The sequence below is a fragment of the Paramisgurnus dabryanus genome, chromosome 12 (assembly GCF_030506205.2).
Source record: "Paramisgurnus dabryanus chromosome 12, PD_genome_1.1, whole genome shotgun sequence".
NCBI lineage: Eukaryota > Metazoa > Chordata > Actinopteri > Cypriniformes > Cobitidae > Paramisgurnus > Paramisgurnus dabryanus.
In genome coordinates this window covers 5,807,566-5,831,116 of record NC_133348.1, presented here as the reverse complement: position 1 = coordinate 5,831,116, position 23,551 = coordinate 5,807,566, and the positions used below count along the sequence as shown (strand labels likewise).

Sequence of the window (23,551 nt, the reverse complement as noted above, 5' to 3'; positions counted from 1 at the left end):
TTCCAAAAAAATATATTTAGCCTTTCATATATTTGAATTCAAGGAAATACGTCGCATTGGAAGAAAAACTTTATGTTACGAACCTGTAAACATAACAATTTTTAAAAAGTTAAAATAGTTTCAACTTAAAAAATATACTTTATAAAATTAACTTATTTTGCATATATTTAAAATATACTTTTGGCCAGAGAAATTATTTTTTTTGCCTTATGGGTTTTTATGAAATTATAAAAAGACTGTTTAAACACTGGCATTGTCAAAGTTGATACTGGTTTCACAAATGACCAGACAGGTGTCATTATATTCATAACATTTTTAATGGAAAACAAACTCAGAGGGAGATTAAATGTTTTCCTCAAATACATGAAACATTAGCCTTTAGTGTTTGCTGAGTGAAGTAAAATACTTACTCATTTAGCCAAGTTCTTTATAGCCTTGCATTTCTAACACGCAGATGCGCTCATGACAGTGTTTGGCACTGCATTCACTGTAGAGGCTTCGTCTTTTCAATACTTTTCATCTGTTAAATATTTGCTTCATAGGCAGGTGCAACTCCTATATGCGATTTAAGTGATGATCTTTATCAGGGGTGGGGAACCCTGGTCCTGGAGGGCCATTGTCCTGCAGAGTTTAGTTCCAACCCTAATTAAACACCTGAAAAATCTATTTAAAGCCTTCCGGATTACTTGGAAATGAAATTCAGGTGTGTTTGATTAGGGTTGGAACTAAACTCTGCAGGACAGTGGCCCTCCAGGACCCAGGGTTCCCCACTCCTGATCTTTATGAATTAAACCGGAATTTTAAAACTAAATGTTTATAAAAACAAGAACAGAGTTTGTGTTCTTTCACTTCGCTCAAAAAGAGTGCATACGCACAGACGAGAGCATCCGTACGGTGCGCATTTATTTACGGCAAGTTTATTTTTTATAAATCCCAATATGTGCGTGGAAAATTGCGTACGCATATTTCAATGCCCATTTTGTGCGTACGCAACGTTTATTGTCTTCCTTACCTTTGTCATGTTGGTCATATTAATTTTGCCTTGTTTGGATCTTGATAGCTTTCTGTTATTTATTAAAACTCATTTGTGCCTGCATTTGGGTTCTGTCTTTAATAATCATGACAATATTTTGTTTTAAAATAAACAAGGTTACATTTAAACACGTTATTAAACAAACATCATTTTGATCCAGGTTTAAATTTTACAGTAAACCTAGATTATCTTTAACCCTGTTGCTTCATTACTTTAAACTCGGTTTTAAATGTCAGTAAGGGATTAACTTTAAACTTGCATATGAGGAGGTTTAAATAATTGTTTTTTTAATTGAATACATTTTTTTCAATTAAATGTGTGGGTAAATCATAGCGTGGTTTCGCTATTCAAAGATGCGTTATTATAACGTCTCAACAGAGTGAGTTTTGCGGCTCAGTAACATGTTTTGTTGGCTTTGAAGCGTCAAATCCAGGATACCCTCCTTATCCTACAGTACATACAAAGACATCTTTTTTAAATACACCAATCACACAAAAATCGCACAAAGATTATTAACAGCACCGGTGAGAGCTACTGGTGCTCATATGCACTTCTCTGTCCTGCGCTCCAGTCAGGAACTGAAGGGCAGTAAATGAACACATATGGCGGCGCCTCATTACAAATGCGTCGACACATTGCATTCATACATCACAATATCTGAGCTTCGCAATATTTCCTGCCACATTGCTCTTATAACGTTTACTTTGGTATGTGAGGAAAACGAGGACACAGAGATTACAAAAACTCTGGAAACTTTAAAGGGTTAGTTCACCCAAAAATGAAAATAATATCATTAATGACTCACCCTCATGTCGTTCCAAACTCGTTACCCTGCTGAAAAAAACAGCATACCAGCAAGACCAGCATATGTTGTGTTTTGGTGCTGGTTCGCTAGTGAACATCAGCTAAACCAGCATCATCACCAGTATTAGCACCAGCTAAACCAGCATCAAACCAGCATAGACCAGAATAATTTCCATGCTGGTCCATGCTGGTTTGATACTGTTTTTTCCCAGGGTAGACCTCCGTTCATCTTTGGAAATACAGTTTAGGATGTTTTATATTTAGTCTGAATGCTTTCGGACCCTCCAATGTAAATCTATGTACAGTTTACTGTCCATGTCCAGAAAGGTAATAAAAACATCAAAGTAGTCCATGTAACATCAGTAGGTCAGTTAGAATCTGTTAAAGCATTGAAAATACATTTTGGTCAAAAATTACGACTTTATTCAACATTGTCTTCTCTTTCGGGTCTGTTGTGAACCGCACGCATGAGACTGCTGTGACGCTGCTGGGGCCTGTTTCAGAAAGGTGGTTTAGTAAAAACTCTGAGTATGTTAACCCTGATATGAGGGAAACTCTGTGTTTTCTGTTTCAAAATGGGAGGTAGGTTAAACCTGAGACAGTGGGGTAAGTCAAGCCTGTTTCAGAAGAAGAGGTAATTATACTCAGAGTCTGTTTCCGGAGTAACTTACTCTGTGAACCTAACTGGTCGGGAGCAGGTTTTATCCTGTAAACTCTGAGTTTCTGGCAGTCACCTCCCCATTTTTAAAGGAGTAGCTGTGTTTAATCTTGTTAGTAGCTTTAGTAAATTCATTAATTGCGCACATATTAAGTACACTGTAAAATATGTTTTTAGCTGTCTTTAAGTTATAATCAAATTGCCAGTGCAAATCATTTTACCTTAGTGCTTTATATATTTTACAAATTACACTTAAATTTAAACAAAAAAATTAAACAGTATATTGAAATGACAAAAGTAAACCTAGCAGATACAATTTATATAGCTTTTATAGAGGATCCTGTAGATGATGATGCTGCATTTATTTGTAGGAAGTTACATTTATGTTGCAAGAGGATTTTGAGACCCCGAGTGAATTTTTGTCTTATCCACTTGCATTTATGTGAGCGGTATTTTTTTTGCAGTCATTTTAGATATATAAATATCCTTACATGACTAATATTAGCCTTTGTAGCCGTACTCTTATATCTGAACAGTTGCCTTTACATTTCTTGGGAATATACTCATCATTATCGTTGGTCTAGTGGGTAGTGCTGCTATTCACTAGAGTAGCAATTTCCAACATTTTTTTTCTTTAAAATATATGCTCGTAGTTGCTGTACACTTGCAGCAACACTTTCAGTTTTAGTAGTAAAAAGAATTAAGACCTCTTGGTCACGTGCTGTTGCCAAGGTAAATCGTAATATCTGAGCTCTATTGATGATGGCTTTTCATAGTGGTTGTGCACGCGCTTAACTCAGAGTTAACCTTCTCAGAGTTTATTGAACTAACTACACTGCTGACGACGTGTTTTCTGGTGCACCCCAGCTTTTTTGCACCCAAGCTTTGTTTACAGTCTGAGGGAGACGCACTCTGTAAGTTTGAAAAAAAGGTCTTTGCAAACATGTCTGAGGATAAAACGTCAGCAGTGTTGTACGTCAGCAGAAGACAATTCTGAATGAAGTCGTAATTATTGGACCAAAATGTATTTTCGCTGCTTCAACAAATTCTAACTGACCCACTGATGTCACATGGACTACTTTTGTAAGATGATGCCAAACCCTGACAAAAGATATTTGTAAGATCACCCTGCTGAAAAAAGCAGCATAACAGCAAGACCAGCATATGTTGTGTTTTGGTGCTGGTTTGCTAGTGAACACCAGCTAAACCAGCATCAGCACCAGCTAAACCAGCACCAAACCAGCATTAGCACCAGCATCTCATGCTGCTCATACCAGCAAGACCAGCATATGTTGTGTTTTGGTGCTGGTATGCTGGTGACCACCAGCTAAACCAGCATCAAACCAGCATAGACCAGCATAATTCCCACGCTGGTTTGATGCTGTTTTTAACAGCAGGGCAGCACCAAATGGTTGAATCCACAGGGAACCGTTTTCTAATTCCTGTTGAATTATCATCTGAAACCTTTCTCGACCAATTCACATCTACCCCCGAGAACCCCCCCCCCATGGTGTGGGGACAGAAGAGTCACACCGTATCGCACTTCTCGTCCCCCTCTCCTTATGTTCTAAGAGCAAACTGTATATGGAATGCATTCTACATTCACAAAGAATCTGTGGCCGGTTGCATAAACATAGCCGCGATGTTAAGACTGCGTCTTAAGAATGATTCTGACTAACTAGCAATTGGTTAGGGCTAATCAGTCTTATTATTTGTATTTAAAGTAAACCAATCTACCTTTCTATGTAACATACTTAAAACAGGTATGATCAGTCTTGAAGAAAAAAATTCATGACTAACTTTTAAGACTCGTCTTTAAGGTTTATGCAACCGGCCACTGGTCTTGTTTGGTGTCATATGAAGTGTTTTAATGTAAGTGGTACATTTGCGTTGATTAATATGACAACAGGATTCAATGTTAATCTGTAACAATAAAATAAGTAAACTTAACTTAATGTTGGGAGACACCTCCTACCTTAGACATGTTGACCAATCAATCACCCACTTTATGTATATAGCATCATGTATTTTTATTTCTTTTTGAGGAATCTGTAACCAGATCTTCATTTCCTTACCAGGTATGCAATGTTTTTTTGCTTGATTGTTTCGAATTTTAATTGGATTGTAAATTGGCTACTGAATTATGTTTTTCCTACTTGGTTAATAAATTTTTACATTTGGATCCATTCTGCCTTACTCGGAATTATTGACTACAAGTAAATTGATGTATACTTTGTTACCGCATTATTTTTGGTCTGACAAACCACTTACTCTTTATCAATAGAGTAAAGTTTGGCTCATCGTCTGTACCACTTAATTTTAACTACAGGGTTAAGCATTGACGCATCTACTGCCTTTAATTATTTGGTCTGACGAACTAGTTAACTCTGTTTACCAGAGTTAAACATTGACGTATTGACTGCCATTAATTAAGCGACAATTGAGATCCACTTGAACGAGTCAATATAATGATGAGTTAAATAGAATGATCAAACGTTTATCCAAATTCCACAATTATATCTATGTGTTCTTTATCTTTTGGAGTCAGATGAAGCTACCTAAGTTGCGTAACGTTAAATCGTCATTGGTAATAATCACTGGAAAAGACCGAACGCATGACGATCCTTCTGCCATGATGTTTGGTTTCCGCCATGGGGCCAAACGGATGGATATATATTTTATTTTTCCTCTTACACTTTGATGATGTTTTTATTACCTTTCTGGACATGGACAGTATACCATACATAGATTTTCAATGGAGGGTCAGAAAGCTCTCGGGCTAAATCTAAAACATCTTAAACTGTGTTTCCAAAGATGAACGGAGGTCTTACGAGTTTGGAACGACATGAGGGTGAGTCATTTATGACATTATTTTCATTTTTGGCTGAACTAACCCTTTAATAAACAACGCTGACATAAACAGCATAAAACAAGGACGAGAAACAACAACATATGCAACTAAGCCAGCGTTTCATAAATAGAGAACAACAAATATAAACATTGATGGTGTTGAGGAGGATGATAAGGAGAGACAGGTGAGGGTAATTAACTAAAATTAAATAAAACTAACACAAAACTAATTATGAAGGGTGACAATGAGGGAGGGAAGAGCCAGGGAGGGTCTGGAGCAGGTACCGTGTGGTTGGACAGAGAGCAGCCAGAGGGAAGCCCCAGGGTGGAGTCGCTTGCGGGAGGAGCCAGGGTGGAGGGGCATCACTCAACACCCGGGGGACAGATGATGGGGAAGACCGGCTGGAGGGAGTGACGCTTGGCGGAGCCAAGCAGCCAGAGAGCCTGGGGAGCTGAGGCGGGGATGGAGCCGGTGGGTCAAGCGACAAAGGTGTAGAAGGGGGATCTGGACATCCATGGTGGAGCCAGAGAGATATAGCCCCCAGTCTGCTGATGGCTCACTCTTAGTGGTGGAAGTGTGGACGGGGCTCTCTCCAAAGCCCTCAAACTCTACCAAAACTCCCACAGCGACTTGCGGTGTTGCCAACAGGGCTGGTAAGTCAGGGGGTTGCTCTGGGTCACTGGAGCTCTGGGCTCTCTGCCCATGGTGTTGTTCGGGTCCGCATTTCTGAGTGGCGGCAGGCCGTGGGAGTGGGGCTGGCGGCGACCTCCATTCTGGCTGGTGATAAACAGGAAGCCAGCACCCACTCCAAAAAAGTGGCAAAGTTTTCTGGCATGCACCCTTGACACATATAATTCAAGCGTGTCCGGCGTGAGAGGTCAATAAAGTCCCATGTGTGATGGGCCAGCAGATGATCTCTCTGCTCCAGACACAGGAGATGGATGGTGGAGAGGTCAATGTGCAAGCGAAGGGAAAACGAAAAACTACTAACAAGAAGGGGAATGGAAAACAACAAAACACATACACAAGGACAAACGCAGTTTAAAACTTGCCGGTTGGTTTAAAGTTGGTTTGGAAGTTTTAATACGGGTTAAAGTTTTAATCTAAGATTTGTTAATCTATGTTTAAATTTAAGTGGTGCAACACAACTCAATTTAAAATTAAACTAAGATCAACAAACCCTAGGCTGTTTTTCAGTACCAAGTAAGCCAAGTTTGGACTTGCATCCTTCGTCATCAGACTCGGAAGAACAAACTCCTGAGGACGAAAGGACGCGAGTCTGGTTATATTGCAAATGGAACAGCAGAGTACTTGAGGTCATCATTCAGTTTAACTAATACATGCAGTCCTGGCTATTCTTATTTTAATGTGTTTTTAACAGAATATATAATATGCAAAAACCCTAATATGTGGTAAACACGAAAGGCAACAAGTCAATACGCTGATTAGCTTTAATGTATTTATTACAAAATGAAGTATGATATAAAACACAACCATTAATTTTAATACAACATGAAATAAACACAAGAAAAACATCCAGTTAAAGTAAAGCGCAGTAAATGACTAGTGTTAAGATTATATAGAAAATATGTCATTTAAGTTATGAAACTTTACCATCAGTTAAAAGGATAATAACAAATAACAGACTTCATATGAATAATAAAGAGAAATAAATTGATGAGACAAAAAAATGGCAGTTTCATATATCCAAAGGGAATATTTTATGTTTGACCATCAGACACCATAGGGGAAAGCAGCTGCACTGAGACCGCGGCAAATTTCGAAGGACTTGCCGAGATCAGGCTGCCCTCGTCGGTGTACATGCCGCTGACCACCTGCTGATTCTCCGGAACTCACTTATCCAAAAGGAAATTTTAATATACAGGTGTTATCTTTACTAACTGTAGGTGTTATCTTTACTAACTGACCACATATTTGAAGTTTATTCATTTATATTCTCAGTTAAACAGCTCTTAAAACTACATTTATGAAACAGAAAGAGTAATATTTTGAATATTGTGCAAGTTTTAAGCTTCCGCACAAGTCACCTCCTGATGCATCCTTGTTAAAATGGGTGGATCAAGAACACATCCGGGGATGTTATGTGAACTTGACGCGAAATTGGATTTGGAACAGTACTTGGGCCGCGACTGAGGACGTTTTAAAAGTCCACAAGAACAAAGGTACAGACAAGAACGCATATTGAGAAACGGCCCTAGATAAGCTCTAAACTCTGCTTAATTTAATCCTTGTTGGTGCAACCCATCCTATGACCTCTTATTTTGTATTGCTTTTTAATGGTCTGGATGTTTAGAATAGACATTTCTAAATACAATATAAATACTATACAATATAGTTATATTATAAGAACAAGAACATTTGTTTTAGTTTAATGACATGAACTTGTGTTTCACTTTGCAACCAGCCAACATGAGGGACCAGCACATTTGTTAAAAAAGGTTTAGGTTTGCAAGTCAGTTCAACTTATGAAGTTTTGATTTGTGATAAGTTGACATAAAAACAAGTTGAAATTAAGTTAAAGTAACAAAATATATGTTGATTTGGAGTCATTTTATCAGTGTAGGTTTACAAGTTTGAGATTGATTAAAACAATACATAAAAAAATCATAACAGAAATCTGCCCTTCATTTGATGAACCTGGGTTGAACCTGACATGGTCTGCCATACTTTTTATTTGTGTTTTTTCTCTGTTAACTTTGACCCCAAGAACCAATAATTGGAGGGTCTGCTCTGCCGGAAACATCGAAAAAAAAAATGTTTTGGCCATTTTAGTGCATGTACCCTTTATTTTTTATCAGAAAAATGTGAAAAATGATTTTTTTTACCTCAAATCCTTAGTGGGTTGAGGACGCTGTCAATAAATGCATTCCAGATACATATAACACATGTGCTGACAACATCCACTGAAAAATAACTCTTATAAAACAAATGGTTCCCTTTCAGTCGGTCACTACGACGTCACGTCGTGACCGACGAATTGGGAACTCGCTTAGAGAGACCAATCTGCTTCGTACTCTACTAAAACGCCAATGAACTTGGCATTGAGATATTTGCATAATGCTGGCGCCGCCCCGCCAGGTGCGTATATAAGCCACAGGTGCAAATATGGAAATTAGCTTTTTCGCTTCGAAAGCCGGCATTATCTGCTACTGAGAAGCTACTCTCTGCTCTTCTGGGAACGGTTGCTGAAGTTGATTGACAAGCAGTACTAACACAGCGGACGCTCGCAGTATTCCACTGCTCTGCATATTTTTTGTTTTGAGTTTAGTGTGTGCGTTGCCTCTCCCTGTGCGCATCATCAGCTGAGCACCTAAGAGTGATTTCCCTAAAGAGTGATACGTGAGAGCTCTGTGTCTTTTTAAAGACAGCCACTCTCTCGTATATTCGGAGATCAGCGTCCTTTTCAGGATAGCTTTTCCTCCGTGCGATCTTGGATGCGAGAAGTACAGGGATTCCAGTGACGGTTACGAGCGCTGTCTTCGTGCTTGGGCATCGAGCACTCCGAGGCTGCGTTCGTGGAGAGCTTTTGCTCTCTCTGTGAGAGCATAACCCTCTTGGATTGCGGAGACGACTGTCGTTTCTACGGGAACGACGTCCGCGCCTTTGCAGTGCTGAACGCCGCTATGGTGCGACTGTCAAGCGCTCGCAGGACGCTCTTCGCATTACTACGCTGAGTAGGACAGAGGATGCGTCCTTCACCTACCGGCCTTCTCATCCTATGCCGGTTGAGGCTCCGGTGGAGACTGCAGAGTCGTGTTCTGCGATTTCTGCCGAATCCATTGGACCTCCTTCTGATCCCGTCACTTCTGCAGCATCAGAGGGGTGCCCATTTTTTCCCTCCGAGGCGGACTCGTCCCGGAGATAGCGGCCGTGCCCGCTCGAGCGGCGAAGACAGTAGAGTTGGAGGGGTTAATCCCTCTCCGCCCGAACCGTCCCGCCCACATGATTGGTACTTCGGAGCTGCCCGGGCCTCTACGGTCCTCACCTCCTGTGCCTGCCTTTCCCGACGGCACGAAGAGCTGACGTGATTTGCGGCCGTCTCGGCCGTTCAGCTTTCACCTCTCACCTCCCTCATCCAACCGAGCCGCTATAAGGACGGGGCTTCCTTCAGTAGAGCGGGGGGTTACGTTGCAGCTGCGTTCCTGGAGGGACCACCCAACCCTTCCCTCTCGTGTTTGTATAGACAGTCGTCCGGTTACGGGCAATGCCTATCAGGCATGCGGAGACGCGGCTTCAGCCCTGCACGCAATAACGTTGCTGCAGTGACTTTAGAGATTTACAAGGGAGGCCGTGACCTTCAGTCGTGCGATGTCCACCACAGTGGTCCAAGATCGCCACGTTTGGCTGTGTCTGGCTTACATGACGGACGCAGACGAGAACAACTTCCTGAATGCTCCTGTCTCACAGACCGGCCTCTTCGGCGAGCCCGGGGAGTCGTACAACTCCGCTGCGCAGACTGAGGCGATCTCCTAGGTCGTGCCCCGGCGGAAGAGAGCTGCCCTGGTCCACCAACGCCGGCTCCTCAGTCTGCCTCTCGCCGTCGGCGTCCTGCGGCGGCCACCTCCGTTCCCCTCCTCGGACCCCATCTCGGCAGCGCAGGGGAACCGGTCGTCAGCAGCTCGCCCCGCCCGCTTAGCCGCTTCCCGTGAAAATCGGGAGTTTAAGTGGCCAGAGACGGGCGACCCGGAGTAGCAGAGGATCACTCTTCAGGAGACAGTGATTCACTCCTTCCCCCGGTAGAGGGTCGGGTGGAAAATCCTTGGTTTGCTTATGTTCCACCGGCTGTCTAGCCGGTACCCACTTAACCACACATAAGAGTGCATTCCTCTTCCCTCTCCAGGTCTCCAGAGGATCGAGAGAGCCGTGAACGTACACCTGCTCACCCTACCTCTCCTCTATCGCCAGCGGGTGTCCTGAGGAGTCAGAGCTCTCCACTGAGGAGACCGGACCACCAGCACCCTCATCGGAGTCTGCGCTCTCCGCAGAGGAGACCAGACGACCGTCACCCTCAGCGGGCTCAGGTCAGTGTCACACACACACACATACTGTAGATGTTTATGCTGTCACAGCAGACGCACCGGCAGCCCTACCTGTCTCGCTTCGCTGCCTCACCGCGGGTACTTCGGTAGTGTCGTTAATTCTCCTCGTACGGTCCCTGGATGCTTCGCTTCAGTTCCCAGCCCGTCTCGTTGGGTTTTACGCACTATCCGCCTCGGTTACGAAATACAATTACCGGCACTCCCCCAAATTCTCGGACATTCGTTCACTATAGTGAAAGCGTCCGATGCACATGTACTGCGTGCAAAAGTCGATGTCCTGCTGGCGAAGGACGTTTCGAGCCGGTCCCTCTTACCGAGAATGATGATGGGGTTTTTCCAGCCTTTATCTCATAGTACCCAAAATACGCGGTGGGTTACGACCGATTTATTTACGCACCGGCTCTACAAGTGTGATCCTTTAGGATGATACGCCGAGGCTCGTATTTCAATATTCAGATCGGTTTGCAGCATAGACCTGTAGACGTGTACTTCATGTGTCCATCTCCCCTCGCCTTAGACCGTTTTTCGCTCTGCGTTCATGGAGTGGACATACTAATACTAAGTACACCATTCGAGCTGTCTCTCTCTCCCCGTGTCTCCATGGAAGTGCTAGTCACGGCATTAAAATCTCAGAGAGAGAGAGCGTTGTTCACATTCTGCTTATATTTATGTCAACTTATAATAGCATATTCTTGGCAGATGTGCGCGAACACAGAGATTTAATGCTTCAGCATCTCGCTCGTTAAGTCATCAGGTCAACTGGGAAAAGAGCAACTTTGCCCCGTGCAGAGGATCCTTTTCTCAGTATGGAAATAGACTCGATCGACTAATTGGCGTGTTTTACAAGAGCGCGCAACCAGTCAGTTCTGACTTGCCTCGGTTTAATTCGAGGGAAGTACGCGGTCCCTCTGAAACAATTTCAGAAGCTCCTGGACATATGGCAGCAGCTGCGGCGTGACATCTGCTCGAGCTGCTTCATATGAGACCGCTTCAGCATTGGTTTTACGATCGAGTCTCGAGAAGAGCGTGGCGCAATGGCATACACCGTGTAACCATTACACCTGCGTGTCATTTCTATTTTACCCCGTGGTCAGACCCAGCATTTCTGATAGCAAGATATGCCTCTGAGTCGGGTCTCCTGGCATTCTGTAGCACATGCGATGCCCCCAGCACGGGATGAGCAGCCACGTATGACGGGCTTGCAGTCTCAGGGGTGTGCATAGCACCCCAACTGCCGCGAGCGGTGCGCTGTATATCTGGGACTTGTACGCTCCGCTATGGAGATACGAGGGAAGGATGTATTAGCCGACACCGACAACATTGCGACTGTTGCGTTATTTACCGTTAAGGCGGTTTTTGCGCTCTCGTCACCTGTCGCATCTCGCTCGTCATCTCCTCCTTTGGAGTCAGAAGCATCTGAGGTCCCTTCGTGCCATTCACTTTCCGGGTACGCTCAATACAGCGGCAGACGCGCTTTTCCGAGCTGCGCGCCCCGGAGAATGGCGACTCCACCCCCAGACGGTCCAGCTAATTTGGAATAAGTTCGGTCGTGCGCAGATAGATCTATTTGCGTCACCGGACGATACCCACTGTCGCCTGTTTTATTCACTAACCGAGGACAGCCTCGGCGTGGATGTGCTGACACACTGCTGGCCGCGGGGGATGCGCAAATACGCATTCACTCCAGTGAGCTTAATCGCACAGACACTGTGCAAAGTCAGGCAGGACGAGGAGAGCCTTTTATTAGTCGCCCCGTACTGGACGACCAGGAATTGGTTTTCAAAGTTAATGCTCCTCGCGACAGCCCCTCCCTGGCGATTTCCCCTGAGGAAAGACTTTCTTTCTCGAGGAAGGGGCACATTATGGCACCCGCGCCCCGACCTGTGGGATTTCCATGTATGGTCGTTGAGCGCGCGCAAGGTTTAGGTGATTTATCGCAAGCGGTATCTAACACCATCGACGCGGTACGAGCACCGTCCACAAGACGGGCTTACGCGCTTAAATGAAACCCTTTTTCGTCACCTGGTGCTCTTCGCAACGCGAGGACCCCAGAGAATGCTTAACATTGTGCTTTTATATCTTCAACATAGGTTAGATGGTAGGCTGTCCCTCCGCCATTAAAGTTGATATCGCAGCTATTTCTGCTCATCACTCACTTATTAACGGCAGTTCAGTTGGCCAGCATGATTTGGTTATTAGATTTTAAGAGGCGCTCGCAGGCTAAACCCCTCGCGCCTCCCTCTATTCCTCCTGAGACCTGTCCATGGTGCTAAAGCCCTACTACAGGTTCCGCGTTCGAGCCTTTGCAGTCTGCGAGTCTAAAGTTTTTGTCAATGAAAACTCTGACCCTGCTAGCATTGGTCTCCGTGAAGAGAGTAAGGAATTAACATGCATTCTCTGTTGACGATTCGTGCCTTCAGTTTGGTCCTGCTGTCTCACTGAGACCCAGACCAGGCTACGTGCCCAAAGTTCCCACCACTCCCTTCAGAGATAAGGTGGTGAGCTTGCAAGCGCTGCCCCCCGGAGGAGGGCAGACCCAACCATGGCTTTATTATGCCCCGTACGAGCCTTACGCATCTACGTGGATCGCACACAAAGCCTTAGGACCTCAGATCAGCTCTTTGTTTGTTATGGTGGTCAGCAGAGAGGGAAAGCTGTCACTAAGCAGAGGATGTCTCATTGGATAGTTGATACTATCGCCCTTGCTTATAATCTGCAGGGCATTCCTTGTCCATTTAATTTGAGAGCTCACTCTACTAGAAGTGTTGCCTCATTTTGGGCATTCGCTCGTGGTTCCTCGCTAACAGACATCTGCAGAGCTGCTGGTTGGGCGACACCTAATATGTTCATTAGATTTTACAGTGTTCGTGTCGAGCCTGTCTCCTCTCGTGTTCTTTCCTCGTTAGGGGAAGCACAGAGAACAGGCTCGCAGGTCGGCTTGCAGCCTCCGACTGCTGCTCCAAACTGAGCTCAGTATGGAAGGCCATCGAGGCAAAAACGCGTAATAATTTGTTTTGCCTTCCTCCGCTGCCTTGGCAGCCTGATGTTGCGGAGCATCCGCTGCCAGCCTCTCACTAGCTGCATCCTCGCGAACCTGTGTTTGGCTCGGGCATCCACATTGCGTCCCACCGGGTTCCTTTGTGAGTATTTTTCCGTGGGGTTAATCCTACTAGCCCACGTTTCCCTCAGCAGAGCACTGCTTTGCTTACACAGCCACGGCTGTCATTTATACCTCAACTACGGTTGACTTTCGCCCACCAATAGCCCTTAACGGGGCGGTGGCTTCCGCAGCGTCCCTATACCGCTCAGATAGGGCGCTTCCCAGTCGCTGGCACTACTGTGGGGTTAAAGGAACATCTAGTGCCCGGCCTTCTGCCTTAAAACCTAATTCTCCTTATCCTTAAGTGGAACCGGAGGGCTTTACGCAGACACTGGAAGAGGTCAGCCCTCAGTGGCGTTTTGGTAGGGATTCCCAATTCGTCGGTCACGACGTGACGTCGTAGTGACCGACTGAAAGGGAACGTCTCGGTTACGTATGTAACCCTCGTTCCCTGAAGGAAGGGAACGGAGACGTCACGTCCCGTCGCCACAGGGCTGCTCCCTGCTGTTTATCGGCCGGTCACACTTTCCGGCTTTCTCAGCGAAATTAAGCTAATTTCCATATTTGCACCTGTGGCTTATATACGCACCTGGCGGGGCGGCGCCAGCATTATGCAAATATCTCAATGCCAAGTTCATTGGCGTTTTAGTAGAGTATGAAGCAGATTGGTCTCTCTAAGCGAGTTCCCAATTCGTCGGTCACGACGTGACGTCTCCGTTCCCTTCCTTCAGGGAACGAGGGTTACATACGTAACCGAGACGTTTTGCATCAATTTAATGCAAAAAAGTAGGTGTTTTCTCCCTTTTTCATTTCACTGTCATTTTTACTTCATTGGCAATCAACTATTCCCCCAAGTTATGACATCAGTCAATATGGCATTCTTATCACCAAACAGTATACTCATTCCACAGAAAAAAAAAAAATCCAACCAAAATCAATGGATCTTTGATGATTTCACTACTAGTTGGCGATCAAAAGGCTCAGAACCCTACTAGAATTTTTGGCTAATCAAATTCCGAAAGACATACTGGATAACATGATTGTTAATGTCCACATTATTAAAAATCATGGCCTAGGGATCTTTTTAATTTCATCATAACCCTGTTCTCCCAATGGAAATGTGTCACACAATAAAATTACCTTTATTATTTATTGCCTCATATGACAACTATTACAACTTTAACGGAACAAAATAATTTAACATAACTTAAAGGTCACATTCTTTCTGATCCCATTTTTTAAACCCTAGCTATAATAGAATAAATAATACCTGTAAAATGATAAAGCTCACTGCCAGGCGATATATTTTCTTTAACATAATTTGCCTTTCAAAGCCTACAGCGAACGGCCGGTTTGGACTACAGCGCTCTACTTCATGCACGTAGATTTTTATAATAACTTCTGTGGAATGAGTATACTGTTTGTTGAAAAGAATGGTATATTGACTGATGTAATAACTTGGGGGAATAGTTGATTCCCAATGAAGTAGAGATGAAAATATTGGGAAAAAAGTGAGAAAACGCCTACTTTTTTGCATTAAATTGATGCAAAATCATGTAGAAATGTGTTTTAAGAGTTATTTTTTTCAGTGGATGTTGTCAGCACATGTGTTATATGTATTTGGAATACATTTATTGACAGCCTACTCAAACCACTGAGGATTTGAGGAAAAAAATCAGTTTTCACATTTTTCTGATAAAAATAAAGGGTACATACACTAAAATGGCCACAGTTTTTTTTCTGCGATGTTTCTGGCAGAGCAGACCCTCCAATTATTGGTTCTTGGGGTCAAAGTTAACAGAAAAAACACAAATAAAAAGTATGGCAGACCATGTCAGGTTCAACCCATTTTACTGAACTTTTGAGACTTTGGCTCCCCGACTACTTGTATCTGCTTATGCTCTATCTGCAGAAGATTGTATGCACTGCAGAGGAGATGACTACAGAGGCAAAATCTCCATCACTGAGAGTGGATACATCTGCCAACGCTGGGACTCTCAGATACCACACAAACATGATTTTGTTCTTTCAATGTGAGAAAGTAGTACACAATAACATAGAATAAATAACACATTGTCCATTTAGGTACACAAAATGTGTGTCTTTGTAGTTTACCTGGGAAACATTTGGAGGAGAACTACTGCAGGAACCCTGATGGACAGCCCAGGCCCTGGTGCTATACAATAAATCCATCCAAACGCTGGGAATACTGCTCTATTCCTCAATGCAGTAAGCTTCACTAATGTCAGTATGGAATCACTGTGTCAAATATTCAGTTTAACAGTTACTGGTCATCATTGTCTGGTAGCAACTACACCACCAACAATTGTACCAGAGCTCACCTGTACTACTGGAGATGGAGGCTCCTACAGGGGCAAGATTTCTGTGACCAAATCAGGGAAAACCTGCCAGAAATGGACATTGCAAACACCTCACAAGCATTCCAAAACTCCAGAGAACTACCCATGCCAGTAAGCATCAATAAACCGGTGCTGAGGGAGATGGAAGTATTTTAAGAAATTCAGTTTTTATAGATTTTTATAGATTTTTATTGATAGGTTTAGTGGAACATAAAAGTCATTTTAAATAACACAACAGACCAAAATCTATCATGCGCTCTTTCTAAAATGGAAAAACGTGGCTCCACTAGGAAGAAATGAAGCCAGATGAGAATAAATAATTTTCAGTTTCATGTGAACTCTACATTCAACATTATAAATCATTTAATTCCAGAGGTCTTGACGAGAATTACTGCAGGAATCCTGATAATGAGAAAGCACCTTGGTGTTACACCACAGATCCTGAAACCCGCTGGGAATACTGCAATGTGCACAGTTGTGGATCTCAACCTGGTCTGTACTGAATGAGCCATTACATGAATAAATCTTATTGTAAATATGGATCCCTTCCCTGTTTTTTATATGCAACTGGTAAAATATGTTACATGCGAGTAGTAGTTATCCGGGAGTAGCTGTCAAAATATGATTTATTACCCCCTGTCAAGCGCGTTTTGACAGGTGGGCGGGGCTATCAATCAAACGGTGTACAGGCTGTCTAGTTTTGTGTATCATATTTTATGGCTTCTAGACAGCAGCTGTCCGGACTGTTCGTGTTTTACGATGTGTCAATCAACGCGTTGTTTTTTCCTGTGTGTGTGTTTTTTGTTAAGCGTATGCTATCATGTTTATTGCTGTCAAAAAGTTTATTGTTTTAGACTGTCCAGTCCAGGTTCTGGACTGTCAGTTGGCACGAGCGTCTCTCCCTCTCTCTACCGCCTCTTTAACCAATTCTTTAACCAAGTCTCTGATTAAAACACGTTATTGCTTAGGGCAATAAGCACATGCACACACATATCTGTGGTTTTAAAAATAAACTTTATAAAGTTTAAGACATTTAAACATTTGAAAAAAATCAAACATTTTAGATGTGTCTGAGTAAACTTATATCTAATGTCATATGCACCGTGCCACATCGCGTTCGTGTATGTGTGTGTCTTCGTGTCTGTTTATGTATGTGTATGTGTTTATGCGCGTGCGGCGTAGGGTGTGTGTGTGTGTGAGAGAGGCTGTGAGTGTGTGCGCGTTTGTGTGTGTACGTTTGTGTGTGCGCGAGTGTGTGTGTGTGTGTGTGTGGATATCACGTGGTAGGGGTCCCAAATGATCACTGGCAGGATTTTTAAAAAGCGGAGCAGGCCCTTGGTCTGCCTGCGGGGCTAGGTTCAACTTAGGTTAACATCTATCATTGCGTAATAAGCAAACATGAAATTATATTTTACCTATGGATTGTTACTGATGTTCCTAGTTTTGTGTATTTTTCTTATCTTAGGCACTCTTCATACATTAGTCTTTTTCATACATTGTACATAGCTTTCTTGCTAGTGTCAACTTATGTGTGTGATTTTGTAAACTCATCAGATGTTCTCAGGTGTATTTTTCTTAGGCAAACATTTTCTTTTCAAACTTAGGCAATACGTTTGTCTTTTTCATACATTGCTCATAGTATTCTTCGTTAGTGACATCTTATGTCTGAGATTTTGTAATCTCATCAGATGCTCCTAGTTGTATTTTTCTTAGGCAAACGTTTTCTTTTCAAACTTAGGCAGTCTTCATACTTTTGTCTTTTCATACTTTGTTCATAGTTTTCTTCGCAAGTGTCAATTTATGTTTGAGATTTTGTAATTTCATCAGATGTTCTCGGGTGTATTTTCTTAAACAAACTTTTGCTTTTCAAACTTACAGTAGGCATTCTTCATACCTTTGTCTTTTCATACTTTGTTCATAGTTTTCTTCGCTAGTGTCAACTTATGTCAGAGATTTTGTAAACTTATCAGATGTGCTTAGTTGTGTATTTTTCTTAGGCAAGCGTTTTTATTTTCAAACTTAGTCAGTCTTCACACGTTTGTCTTTTTCATACATTGGTCATAGTTTTCTTTGCTAGTGACATCTTATGTCTGAGATTTTGTAATCTCATCAGATGCTCCTAATAGCGTATTTTTCTTAGGCAAACTCTTCTTTTCCAAACACAGCCATTCTTCACACGTTTATCTTTTCATACATTGTTCATAGGTTTCTGCTTCGCTAGTGCCATCTTATGTCTTAGATTTTCGCAATTTCACTAGATGTTCTTAGTTGTGTATTTTTCTTAGGCAAACTTTTCTTTTGCAAACTTAGTCAGTCTTCATACGTTTGTCTTTTTCATACATTGTCCGTAGGGTTTTCTTCGCTAGTGTCAACTTATGTTTGAGATTTTGTAAATTCATTAGATGTTCTCAGGTGTATTTTTCTTAAACAAACTTTTGCTTTTCAAACCTAGGCATTCTTCATACCTTTGTCTTTTCATACTCTGTTCATAGGTTTCTTCGCTAGTGTCAACTTATGTCTGAGATTTTGTAAACTCATCAGATGTTCTTAGTTGTATCTGCTCAGACAATATTATGTTTTCATCATTCGTCTTGTTTTCTTTGTAAGTGACAACATATATCTGTGATTGTTTTTATGAACACAGTTGGTTTCATTTCTATAGTTTATGTAACATTTTGTCAAACTCTTAAAGTTAGTACTAGTTGTTTAAAACAACAATGCAAATATCTACAACTTGGCAATGTTTTTAATCTATTGGTACAGAATTTAAAGCTACACGTCCAAACTATTTCAAAGTTGTAGATGTTTGCATCTTAATTTATATGTGGTTTAACAAATGTAGCTCTCTTGTTTTGTGGTGTTTCATCGCATCGTTGCTGTTACATACAACAGACTCTCCACTTTATGTTAAAAGGTTTACTAAATAAAAACCAGGGCCCGTATGTATAAAGCCGCTCAGAGTAAAATTTTAGTCTTAAGTGTGTCAAAATTCTAAGAATGATGTCATTTTACTCTTATTCTTAGACTTAAGAATGAGTTTGATTTATAAAGCCTCCTAAGTGTTAAGACTAGTTCTCAGCTCCTAAATTATTTAAGAGAGCTGGAGACACTCTTAACCTAGTAAAGAGTAACAAGAGGGCAGCAGAGAGGCGGAGGATCAGGCACTTTACAACAAAGAATGTGTTAGAATTACTTTAATTCAATGTATTTCTATCGCACTTTAATTTTTTTTTGAATAATATACACTGTAAAAAGTTAAAGTTGGATCAAATCAGGCACGTGCAGAGGGGGGGGCGGCGGGTGCCCAAGCACCTGCCCCTTTACCCCTGGATGACCAAAGTGCCCTTTTTGACAAGGCATTTTTTTGTAATTAAATGCCCTTTTGTGAAGGCCTGCCCAATCTAACTATTAGTAAAATTAATAAAAAATATTTTAGACGCAAATAAAATTAGTCACATGATGACGTATTGACCTTTCATTGGACAATCTCTTTAGGGACGATCATCACTAGCTAGCTCACAGCGCTAGTAGCAGGCAGCGCCCAGCCGCCCACGACACGGTGCGCAGTACAGGGAGGATCCCCCTCGAGCCGGCATTGAACCGAAGCGATATGCTTATATTATTATTATTTTACAAGAACAACGTGAGGAGAGCATGCACAGCTTTTGTTTATTGCTGTCTGTGTGTATTACCATCTCTAAATGTTAGATGCAAACAGGGCTCTCAAGTCTCACGCATTCGGCGGGAGACACGCATTTCAGCCAGTTTACACGCCAGTGACGCCACACCTTGCATTTCTCACGCTGAAAATAAAACATTCTTCCCATATAAAAACAATGGATGAGGCAAAGGCAGGGACGTTCTCTGCCGGGAGTTCATACAGGTAGCTGTCTCGAGTTTTTAGGTGTGCTCAACTTCACGCAGCAATGCAAGAACCGAAACGCATATGACATCAAAGTACCGCGAGAAATATTCGGGAAATCATACGGAGGAGTTTGATTTCAAATCGCTCTCGCGCTGTTCTAATGTCATTCACCTGTCACGCGGAGTTTGTTGGAGGAGCAAGATCCGATGAATACGGTAAAAAAAACCTCGTTTAATTTTTGTATCATATTGAATTTATGATTCCTGGACTCGCCTTTGATAAAAGACAATGTGAGCTGATGTTGGGTAATATAGCCATACTCGTGCTAAATTATTAACTCAGTCAAAAACTCTCCAGCTTTGCAACCAGTTTTAGTTTACCTGAAAATAAAGAAAGTACTAGAGGCTTCATAAAATGAATGAAAGGAGAGATGAATGTCATTATTTTATTGCCGTGTCATCAAGGCATCAAAGTGTGCAAAAACACAACACAAACACGATTCAAAACTATAGACTACTCTCTTGCTATACAAATTTCGAACAGGATTAGAATAGAATAGAATTATATTTTAAATATGACAACAAAAACACAAGCCTGTAAACGTAATAATATCTTAATGTCACAATGCAATAATATCATATAATTTCAAAACTGCAAATACTGTTGACACACACAAACACAAAATGAAATGCACTGTAAGTCGTTTTGGATAAAAGTGGCTGCCAAATGCATAAATATATAGATATAAAACTCAGTCTATATATATTTTTCTCTCTCACTCTATTTGCAAGGAAAATAAAGGAAAACGTTAGACTTAAAATCATCTTTCTATTCTGTATTACTTTATTATTTGTTTCAGTTGTGTGCTTGCGTGTCAGCGAGCAAAGTGCCCTTTTTATTTTTTGAGCACCTGCCTCTCCAATTGTCTCTGCACGGCCCTGGATCAAATCATTGATAATGCCTAAAAATGTAATGTTTTTTTCAACTTAAATTTTTCAGTTTAAGTGAAATAATTAAAGTTAAAAATGTGTAAATATTAGGTGTAAAAATGTTTACAGTTTATGAAAGGTAAATAAAATACCATAAAATCTACAATAAAATCGACAATAAAAAAATTTAAAGTATCTACGAGATTGCAGTGACACTTTTACATGTAAAGTGGTATTTATAGAGTATACAAACATAATGTTAGCAATGTTAGCAGTGAGCAAGCCAAAGGTGAAAGTGACAAAGATGGCAAAAATTACAATTGTGTTTAAGTGGAGAAATCCAACTTAACTTGATCATCTTGTTCAGGCTTGATTATCAAAGTATTTTTTATCTAAGTGTTTGCAAACTTTAGTATTTTCTTTATAACCAGCTTGTGAGTAAAAATCTAATGATGTGTGTCAGGACTCTGCCACGAGAGTTTGGTTTTATATTTATGTTTTATTGTGATGGCAGAGTTCTGACAGTCTCTTGTTTCATGTGGAGGCCATGCCTTGTTTATTGTGGCATGTGCCTCTGGGGTCTCGTCTCTAGTCCCCGCCCCCTTGTTCTCCCTGTTAATTATTCATTATTAGTTCATCCCGTGCACCTGTGTTACCCTCGTTAAGTTTCCCTATTTAAGCTCCTCTTGTCTCTTGTCTAGTGCTGGATCATTGTTCATTCGTGCCTTGTTGCTGTTTGCCATGTTGTACTTCAGTTTAGTCTAGTCTTGTTAATCAAGTTGTGTGTGTATTTGATATTTCATGTTTAATGTTGAGTTTTGCCCCCTCGTGGGCTTTTGTTTTCTTGTCGTGTCAATAAATGTTCTTTGTTCACTCCCTGACATCGCCTGCGCTTGGGTTCTCTTGTTCCCCGTCTCATATCCTGACAGAATGATCCAGCCACAACTGAACCCAGCAGCGATGTCGGGGAAGTCAGCGCGTTTAGCGCATCTGGAGCTGCCGAAGCCAGCGCGTTCAGCGCGGTCGATGTTCCCGAAGCCAGCGTGACTGGAGCCACCGAAGCCAGCGCGTCCAGCGCCGCCGGAGCTGCCAATGTCAGCGCGTTCAACGCCGCCGGAGCCACCGATTTCAGCGCCACCGAAGCTGCCGATGCCAACGCGTTCAGTGCGACCAGAGCCGCCGAAGCCAGCACGTTCAGCTCGGATGGAGCCGCCGAGGCCAGCGCGTCCAGCGAGGCCGGAGCTTCCCAAGCCAGCGTGTCCACGGGGTCGGAGCCGCCCAAGTCAGCACGTCCTGCGCAGCCGGAGCCGCCCAAGCCAGCGCAGCTGGAGCCGCCCAGCCTGCACAGTTCAGCGCGGCCGGAGCCGCCCAAGCCAGCGTGTTCAGCGCGGCCGGAGCTGCCCAAGCCAGCGCGTCCTGCGCGACCGGAGCCGCAGAAGCTTGCGCGTTCAGCGCGGCCGGAGCCGCCTAGCCTGCGCAGTTGTCCCGTCCCGCACAGCTCTCGCGGTCGACTTGTCCCGCGGAGCTGTGACTACAGACTTTGTTTCATGGACTTTGTTTTGTGTGCCCATGGACTCATGTCTGTTTTGTCTAGTGTTTTGGTTTTGTCTTGTGTGTTCCCCTGAGGAGCGTCTGGTAGTCGCTCCTTAGGGGGAGGCTACTGTCAGGACTCTGCCACGAGAGTTTGGTTTTATATTTATGTTTTATTGTGATGGCAGAGTTCTGACAGTCTCTTGTTTCATGTGGAGGCCATGCCTTGTTTATTGTGGCATGTGCCTCTGGTTTCTCGTCTCTAGTCCCCGCCCCCTTGTTCTCCCTGTTAATTATTCATTATTAGTTCATCCCGTGCACCTGTGTTACCCTCGTTAAGTTTCCCTATTTAAGCTCCTCTTGTCTCTTGTCTAGTGCTGGATCATTGTTCATTCGTGCCTTGTTGCTGTTTGCCATGTTGTACTTTAGTTTAGTCTAGTCTTGTTAATCAAGTTGTGTGTGTGTATTTGATATTTCATGTTTAATGTTGAGTTTTGCCCCCTCGTGGGCTTTTGTTTTCTTGTCGTGTCAAATGTTCTTTGTTCACTCCCTGACATCGCCTGCGCTTGGGTTCTCTTGTTCCCCGTCTCATATCCTGACAGATGTGATTCATCATCTTCATTTTTTAAATAGTATTACGTTTGTCTTTCATTAAGATGTTGAAACTTAATCAAAATGGTGCAAAATTCTAAGAATGACGTCATTTTACTCTTATTCCTAGACTTAAGAATGAGTTTGATTTATAAAGCCTCCTAAGTTTTAAGACTAGGTCTCAGCTACTAAATTATTTAAGAGAGCTGGAGAGGTCTCTTAACCTAGTTAAGAGTAACAAGAGGGCAGCAGAGAGGTGGAGATCATGCACTTTACATCAAAGAATGTGTTAGAATTACTTTAATTCAAACATACTTCTATAGCACTTTTGAAAAAAATGATTGTTGCATAGTTGAAGAGCAGAAAATGTACAATAAATACATGTTAGTAGTATATAGACAGTAGATAGGAATTAATATAACATGAAATATAAAGAGTATAGGGTTTTTTATACAATGTATATTATATTAAACAATATAAAATACGGTATAAGATGTATATTAGTGAAACAAGTGCTTGCACAGTGACAGTACCAAGAATTTTTATGGGATTATTAAAACAGCAATGGTATATACTTAAATGTATATAAATTTGAATAATATACACTGTTAAACGTTAAAGTTTGATCAAATTATTGATAATGCCTAAAGATGTAATGTTTTTCAACTTAAATTTCTCAGTTTAAGTAAAATAATTAAAGTTAAACAAATTTAAATATTAGGTGTTACCAAGTTTTTTTAAGTAGAGCCGCTTTTCCAATTTACAGTTTA

The 23,551-nt window shown here is 42.2% G+C and overlaps 1 protein-coding gene across 3 annotated transcripts in view; it reads left to right on the top strand.

Moving 5' to 3' along the window:
* The window catches only part of LOC135738295 (apolipoprotein(a)-like), a 166,139-nt gene that overhangs the window by 98,617 nt on the left and 43,971 nt on the right, over positions 1–23,551 (top strand). For all 3 annotated transcript variants that reach the window (XM_073811349.1, XM_073811348.1, XM_073811350.1), the window contains 3 exons: positions 15,617–15,735; positions 15,815–15,977; positions 16,240–16,358. In XM_073811349.1, coding sequence (XP_073667450.1) covers positions 15,617–15,735; positions 15,815–15,977; positions 16,240–16,358 — 401 coding nt within the window. The remainder of the gene's footprint in view (positions 1–15,616; positions 15,736–15,814; positions 15,978–16,239; positions 16,359–23,551) is intronic.